Below are 8,909 nucleotides of genomic sequence, written 5' to 3' on the forward strand. Positions count from 1 at the left end.
AAAAAAAAAAAAAAAAAACCAGACAAAAAACAGAAGAGACTCGAAAGACCATTCAGAATTTTTCACTGAGTATATAGCAGGTCATAACATAAGATATTTAAGTTTGAAAATGAGCAGAAATGACCTAGCATACTAGAGCAGTGGGGTTAAAACTGTACATAACAAACATAACTATCTAACTTTTATAACACTCATCTCCCTCTATCCCCAACTGCCTAAAGGACTGACAAATTCAATATTAATGGGATTGTCACACTGTGTCCACATAAGCCAAAGCCACAATACAATGTTGGTCAACACTTCAGCTGACACCTACATCAAAGTGAAGTAATAACAAATGTGCAGATGGAGAAGACTGGTATGGCATCGCAGGGAAGTGGGGCAGGGAAAAGAGATCTCCAATAGCTCTTAAATCTCTAATGTCTGTACTTTCATGATGCTGTTCTACATATCAGAATGACCTCTGTGGATGCCAGGGTTGGGTTTTTTTTGCTAAATTGCATGAAGGCAATTGTGTTATAATACCACAACTGGTTGAATTCTCAGTAGTCATCCTTAATTGCAGTTATAGTATTTGCTGGCTTATCTGTCTGCAAGGCAAAGAACTGAATTTACATGCACAGATAGAATAACTGAACCCTTAAGCTCAGGGGTGTTAAACACAGCCTGCAGGCTACATCTGGCCTGCAAAGCACTGCCACCTGGGCCCCTGGGTCTGTGGGGGGCCAGATGAGTGCAACACCCCTGCCTTAGTTGATGCATGCAAATATCAATGTGCATGAATGTTTCTGGGATTTTGTACTAGGAAAACATCCTCTTATAAAAACTCATTACTTACTGAAATTAAAAAGTGTGATGAAAATCTGGCAAGTCACGCCTAGAAATTTTAGAGTTAGGAAAAAAACAAAGTTGTAATTTTCTTCCATTCTGGTTTATCCCATTGTATTTAGGTCCTGCAGAATTTTCAGAGCTCTGATTTTTCACACATAAAAGTACTTACAACTATTCCTTCATGCAGTCAGGTGAGCCAAGAAACTAACTTGCAATTTAAAGCATGATCTTGTGTTGACATTTTTTTGTGCATAATGTTTGCACTAACAAGTTGGTATAGAATAGAGATTTTGCATTTTGAAGTCATCCCTGTACCACTGCCATTTATTTAATGAATACTCTTGGGCACTCTAACCTGAAAGATTGTTCATTAGATTTGTGCATCTGGCACTATCAGCAATCTGCTGTACTTCTTATGTAGGCTTAAAACAGCAATGGAAATATAATTTTCAGATGAATTAAAGTTAACTAGTCTCCCAGCGAGTCAGACAAGTGACTTTTATGGTGTATAAAAATGCTGATGTTCTAATAAACTATAAAAAGGAGAAAGACCCACAATACAGAAGAGACCCCATCATGTATTGCAAAAAAAAATTCAGTATAGATAATTCTGTTCCCTATAAGTTGCATCCCCAAATCCTGTTCGCAGCTAACTATTTTAAAAAATTACAAAAGAAGAGAACTTACGAGACCAAAGCAAGGGCAAAATGTTTCCTGATGTTTTGTGGAAAGTAATGGCGAGATGATGAGATGTAGACATAGGGCCATCTGTTATGGGAGACAAAGGCTACAGAAGAGAAGACTCTAGCATCAATACTGGGGAGATCAGTGGAGAAAAAACATGCTCAGAAAGAAGTTCTAAGGGAAAACTAGACCATATCCACTTGTCTGCCTGAATCATAATACTTTCCATTTTCAAAAACAAGAATTTTTCAACAGTGAAGAAAAATGTGCATGAAGAAAAATACTGGGTGACAAAGTACTTCAGCACCTTTCTTAATGAAATATGTGTATAAGATAGTACCATCTGACATACACTCTCAAATGCTACTATGCAGCCAAATGATTGTCACAAGACTGAGGACCAATCCGTCTACCAAACGGTGTGAACTTATGACCTGCTAGTTAAAATCTGACACTTCAACTAGATTCTCCATAGCCATATTTTCTGTCAGAGAAAAACTGCTTTCATTGAGAAAACTGAATGCTATAAAACTGTATTTAAATCCTGAGTCACTAGCTCATCATTGGTACATAAAAGCAAATAGTTACAGTGAGCAGGTACAATGGTATTTGTTTTCAAAGACTTGGAATATCTCCTTCATTGAATTTCAGAGGTCTCCAGATTTTGTAAGCAAAACATTGTTTGAATCCCTTACCCCTCTAATAAGCTGCAATTTTGGGTCAAGGTTTTCTCCATGTTGGATATTGTACATATATTACATATTTTTACATTTAAATAGCCTAGATGGCTCAGAAGAACATGCAAGACAGATGGACTCCTTGGCACATATAGCTGAAAGATCTGAATGAACTAAGGGTTTTGTTTCTGCTGCTAGGTAGGTTGAGGTCTACAATTTTGTTAAGCACCAACAATGCATTCATCTCTATACTGGAAACAGACACAGGACAATTCCTTCCATGAGGAAGATGCGTTTGGGGGACATGCCTCAGTTTTGTCAGCAGAAAGCTGGACCCTTGCAACAGCCATCACTAAAGGCAAGTTCATTTCTAAACAGACAAGATTTTCATTAGCTAATAATATGTTAGCTTGCAATCATCTTGCAAAAACTTTCTTCTAGAAACTGTGTGCTATTTCTGATATAGATAACTTTGAGGTACAATTTAAGAAACAGGCCAAACACATTCCCAACTTCAAAAAAAATCCATGAGAGCTGACAGCTGGTTAACATGACATTTTAGAGCGTTTTCTAAAGCCCTGAAACTTTGAAGCTTCTTGGTTTATTTTAGCATTTGATCAATAGACCTACCAATAAGGTGAAACTGTGTTCAGGCAGAATTCCATACTGTTCAACAAGCCTCACTCTCTTCACACTGGGGAGGTCAGGAAGCCTCTCTTGAATCCAATCGATATTTACCACTTGCTGATCGCCTATATTAGCAGGCAAAGATTTAGCATCATACAAAATCAATGGAGGAAGGTTTGGCTCTGGCATGAACCTGGCAAAAATGAAGAAAGACTTCTTTGGAGTTATTTTTAGTGAGGATGATCCTTAGCATCTCAACAACAAAGCTGTAAATTTTATGTGAGAAAATTTATGCTCCTCTGCAAATAATCTTACTAGATTTAACTGAACAATATATTGAAAATTCACAACCTGGTGCATTAGTGTGGAGTAGGAAAAGATCAGTTCCCATGGTTTTTCAGAGCCGCTATTTTCTCTCTCCGATTTCCTGCCATTGCTTGTCAAAAGAACCAGCAATAGAAAAAGGTGAATTTAAAATACTTTAGACTCGAAATAAATAAAAACATGGAGGTAACCCATCCCTCTTGAGGCTGAGCAGGCATTGTGACTGGCAAGGGGGTGCTGGCTGGCAGGGAGAGAAATGGATTGACAGCCAGATGCCAAGGGCATTTCGTGCAGGTTGCAACCTCTCTCACATTAACCTGAGAAGTCTTGATGAAACCTCATGCTGAGTTAAAAGCAAAGTTACCATGCTCAGCAGGATGCCATAGTAAATAAAACTGAGTGACATCAAAGAACAAAGGCTCTCTTTTTAAAAAGGAGGCTAATTCAAGCCAGAAGAGTACTACAATTGAAGCAGCAAACCTCACTTTTGCATGAACAAATGATGGATTCATTAATGAAAAAATATAAAAACGTTTGGATTTCTCCCTTCTACACAGTTGGGACACTCTCAGAGAGCGGACTGCAATTAAAAGAAGAGACTGCAGTATATAGGGATAGGTTTAAATTCAGCCTTTGTTGGACAGAAATAAGTTCACAATATAGTTGAAAAATACATCTTAAAACCTAACATCACAAGATATTTCTATTTGAAATAGCTTAGACATTCTTCCTGCCTGAATCTGCCCGAATATTTTCTTTTATCTGTTATCCAAATGAGCCATTTTAAATAGGAGCCATGCCTGACACTAATCTATTAGGGAATTAATTCACAGAATGGGTATAATCTTTTCTTTTAATGCCCAGGCATTTAGAAATAAAGGTTAAGCAGGCTATCATATTAGCCCTTGGTTAGCCTAGCACTAGCTGTCAAAAACTGAAAAATCCATTCTGCCCTAAGCACACAGTGCTTTTCTACAGATGTGAGTCTGAATACAGGTATTTATAACATTAGGGTGGGATTTTTAGAAGTGCTAACTCTGTTTCCGTTAAAGTCCGTATTGAAATATCCATAGCCTTAATGGGAGAGAGAAAGTGCCGAGTGCTTCTGAAAATCCCTTATTAAATAACCTTTTCAGATAATGCCTGCTATCACGAGATCTAGGCACAAGATGAAGGTCCCCGCTTTGCAAACTTGTAGTTTTCTACAACACATGTTGGAAGTGGAAGTGACTTTTGACTCTGAGCATCCACATTCATCATACCAGAGGCCCACAGCACAATGAGTTTGTAACATATGCACTGAACCCACACGTTATCCAACAAAAGTTTCTGATAAATCTCCTATTGGCTTCAGCAAGGCAGATACCCATATTTGAACAGCTGTGAATGGGGTCTGATTTTTAGAGGTAGCAAATGTCCTTGACTCTGAAATCAATGGTATTTGAAAGCATTCAAGAAATGAGCTGAGCTCTCAGTTCTTGAATAAAAGTTAAATTAAAAAAATGAATATGTATTACCGATAATCCTGTTTTCCTTCTTTGTCTCTCATTGGTATCGTGCACCTAAAACAAGACAACATAGGTAGCATATAACACATGACAGAAGTTACCCGTTGTTTAGCAACACTTGTGCTGTTACCTGGGGAGTTTTATGGGCAAAACTTCACACCATGCAGACTTAGAAAGTTTTGTTAAGTCAGTTTAATGCAGACTTGCTAGGAGGTTCGATTTAATTCTACCTTCACACTGAACAAAGTAAAATTTTTCACTACAGTATTTCATCATTGCAAAAATTTACCTGTGTGCTGTATGACAGCCTGATTATAGAGCCATAAACAAGTAACAAGTCCAGCTGGACTCCAATGAAAGTTTTGTCCAAGTAACAACTGCACGATGCAGATGAATATAAACATGTCAATAGTTAGCTGCATCCAAGACAGCAGTATACATTTACACGGGAAGATGAAGTCTAGTGTTTAGGAGACCTAGCTTCTGTCGCCTGTTCTGAAAAACAGTTCTATGTGACCCATACCCTTCTATGTCTCTTGTTCTTAGCCTACTTAATCTATTTTGATTGAAAACTCTTCAGAACAGACATTGTGTCTGGTTCAACTGGCCTCACTGGAGGGCTGCAGGAAGTATTCCAATACAAATAATTCCTGTGGTGGACTATTACCATGAATGGTAACCTTAAAAAGAATGAAGTTGACTGAAGTGAGAAGATGCCATCTCCAGTGATCATCCCACCAGGGAGCATGAGATCTGCAAGAGAAGGCTGAGAGGTGATCTTGTGGCTGCCTACAAATTCATTAGGGGGCCACAGCAAGGGATTGGAGATGCTCTGTTCACCAGGGTGCCTCTTGGAGTAACAAGGAACAATGGTCACAAACTGACACAGCAGATTTAGGCTCGATACCAGCAAAAACTTCTTCATGGTAAGGGTGGCCAAAATTTGGAATGGACTTTCAAGGGAGGTGGTGCTCTCCTGTACCTTGGGGGGTCTTTAAGAGAAGGCTGGATAGGCATCTGGCTGGGGTCATCTGAAGAGACTGCGTTATATAGGATAGGTTTAATCTGACCCCAGCACTCTTTCCTGCTCAGGGGATGGGACTAAACTCGATAATCTGTTGAGGTCCTTTCCAACCCTAGCATCTATGAATCTATAAAGAACTGTTACTTGACAACATCTTTCTAAAGCAGGAACTCACCCAAGTTTATAATCAAAGGTTCTTGTTTCATTCAGAATTGTTCCTCCATTTTCAAGCTCTTCAATTTGTCTCTGTATTTCGTAGTCTGACCAAAATAAATAAATAAATGAATAAAAATCAGTTGAGTTCCACTGCATCCTTACCTTTTATAAACATAAACTATTAGATTTATCACTGTCAAACCATAATGGAAAAGATTATTTAACCTAATGAAATCCTGATGGAAGTCACTGGGCACAGAATCCTTGGTCAAACCACTTTCTTAGTTTTGTGCATATTATACTGTATTTGTTGGGGGGTTTCTGTTATTGATTGTCTTTCATTTTTGACACCTGCCAACATCAGGCACTGACTGCAACCTGACTTTACATGCAAAGTGGTCTGTCCATTCCCGTATCAGATATCTGGGGTGGGACTGAGCCGAGGGTTCTCATCCATTCCCCACCTTTTTCTGAAGGCAAATTTTAGCTTTCCTGCCCACATGCATACTGTAGCTGCAGTCCCTCTGTATTTCACACACATCATACATCATGTCCCAGGGAAAGCAATCAACTTCATCTCAGGACAGGGAGCTTGTATACTGCTAGAATGTATCAGAGCAAAGAATGCTAAGCACTGAATCATCCACTCTGCTCTCCTACAAGACAGAAGGGCACCTCTAAAATAAAACTGCAAGCCAGAAAGTCTGATTTTCCTAGCGTGGCTGTACTGAAAGCTTACATTTATTGATCCTTTACTTGTTTTATTACCTAAATAAAAATACCACCGATATTTCAATAATGGAGATAATATTTACCTACTGCTTTTGCCAGGAATCGTAAACTATTGATATTCTTCACTTCAGTCCTCACTCCATAAGGCTCTCCTGGATGATGCACAGATACATTGGCATCTACTCTTAGTTGACCCTCTGAAGAAGGAAACATCATCAATAAAGTACTCTTCCCCATGAACTGGACCAAAGAGATCAGCCTGTGTTAAATAAGCTGCACACAGCAGGCAGAGTGTTTATCAAGACTTTTATCAAGAAATTTAGGTCAGGAAAAATCAGCTCTCTTAAGAGTTACTTGTTCAAACCTCTCTCTTCAGGCACAGTGAAGTTACTGAGAGTATTACCTTTTGGAATGGAACTGCTCAGGAACTCTGTCAAAGAGAACTACACAGAGCAAATGCACTGAATGTCTTCAATGCCATATTCTAGGAGACAGCTTTGGGAATCTGTCCCTTAAAAAGGATAGAACTAAGTCGAATCACCTTAAAAGACAGACAATTAGAAAAGCACACTGCAAAATTCCAGGTCTGTTTTCCTTCTTTTAAAACTATGCACACATTCCAGAATTACAAGATCTACACTGCCTTAGCATGGAACAAGAGTGATGCTGGGTAGTTACCAAAGTGCACTTGGGATTTTATAGCTCAAGGACAAATGTTAGAAACTTGTTTTTTTCATTCCTCACGGAACTGTAATCTTTTCCTCAAAATAAGATTCTGAATGCTTCCTCCTGGCTGCCAAAAACATAAAATTACGGAGAAGGCAAACCTCCATTAAGTTCAAGGGTAGACAAGAAGCCCCAGGAGGTCGTTTCTGGCCCCATAATTCTGTGTTTATGATACTCCTCCAAGACATTTAAACAGAGACGTGGTCATGATAGTCAAATTGGGGAGAATGGCAAGAAAAACACAGGCATACATCTTTTACCTGGTAAGCTCATGTAACTCTCCCCACACCTCATAGAGAAAACAATCTGTAGACTGACTTCTTTATCTGTACTTTAATTAATATACTATAAAACAAAGCAAATATTTGCTGTTTACCCAACAGCCCTACTGAAAAAAAAGTAAACAGCCCAGTGTAAAATCTGCAGAGAGGTCTAAAGCTTTAAAGTCCATTCAGGGTAGCAGATGTAAATTTACTGAAGTGGACTTTGCCCAGTCAGTAAAAGCTGAATGGATGTCAGCTCATTAATCTTCTCAGTCTTTCTGGCTACTTGCCAAATAGGCAAATGGAGGTGGAAGATGAGAGAGAAACTCCATCCTTCTTTTAAAGAGACTTTTCACAGTGGATCATACTTTGGGGTGTGAAGAAGAATATATGCCCCAAAAGAAATGGATGCAAACAGTATTCTTCTGTCTTCACTTCACTGCTATTGAAGATTCTACTCTCACATTTGGATTAAAAGACAATATGGTTAGCCAGGCATGAGTGAAAGTAAAATAAGGCCCTGTGTGGGTTTTTTTTTTTTTTAAGGCGTTTCTCCTGTTTGATCCTTGGGCTCTCAAGCAGCTTGTTGCTATCGAAGTGACAGATGATAAAATCACTGTTTGTCATGACTGCACACACAAACAGAAGGAAGATAAAAATATGAAGGAACAAACCCTCATTTAAACACAAGTAACTTTAGTAAGTGAAAAGCACAGTAAAAACACCATCCTAAACACCAGAGGAAAAAAATGAATTTAATATTTAACGTGTTGGGAAAAGAAAAGTACTGCAAGTATGAAAGCCCCCCTTTAAAAAGTCAAAGTCAAAAGTAGCACGGGAAACAGTGCAATTCCACTAGAGGTATCAAAGCCAAGTAACCCCAATCAGGATAAACACTTCAGTGTGCTAGGTGCTGTGCTAACACACAAGATACGTGCCCCAAAGAGCTTAATAGCTAATTCCCCACTATATTAAGTTAGGCCTGAATCATTCATCACCCAACTTTCCCAGGGTCACATTCATTTTCACCCTGGGTAGGTGCAACGGCCAGTCCTCCTACCTTACCTCACAGGCTAAGTTAGATGCTAGATCAGTGCAAGTAGCACCAGCTCACTGTAACGCACAAAATACTTAACTGATACCATCATTTGTGCTACCTCTGGGTTTCACTCAAAGCCTTCACTTTGCTATAAGTTTGTGAACCCATGGTTCCATTCAAGGAAGATGAGCAGCAAGGGAAAACGTACAACAACTCTGAGATATTCCACTCTGCACAGGCTGATCTTGCAAAATTGATGCGAGGTAGTATAAAAATTCAACATAAAAAGCTGGGCCCATAAGGACCCCTGAAGCATGG

At 39.0% G+C, this 8,909-nt stretch overlaps 1 protein-coding gene across 1 annotated transcript in view; it reads right to left on the reverse strand.

The window, feature by feature from the left end:
* Nucleotides 1-8,909, reverse strand: part of GATB (glutamyl-tRNA amidotransferase subunit B) — a 63,227-nt gene that overhangs the window by 19,277 nt on the left and 35,041 nt on the right. The window contains exons 6-9 of the mRNA XM_019534333.1: nucleotides 6,647-6,760; nucleotides 5,851-5,935; nucleotides 4,661-4,705; nucleotides 2,823-3,012 (exon numbers count right to left, since the gene is read on the reverse strand). Coding sequence (XP_019389878.1) covers nucleotides 2,823-3,012; nucleotides 4,661-4,705; nucleotides 5,851-5,935; nucleotides 6,647-6,760 — 434 coding nt within the window. The remainder of the gene's footprint in view (nucleotides 1-2,822; nucleotides 3,013-4,660; nucleotides 4,706-5,850; nucleotides 5,936-6,646; nucleotides 6,761-8,909) is intronic.

This window comes from Crocodylus porosus, unplaced genomic scaffold, assembly GCF_001723895.1.
Source record: "Crocodylus porosus isolate Cpor-Errol unplaced genomic scaffold, CroPor_comp1, whole genome shotgun sequence".
In the NCBI taxonomy this organism is placed as follows: Eukaryota; Metazoa; Chordata; order Crocodylia; family Crocodylidae; genus Crocodylus; species Crocodylus porosus.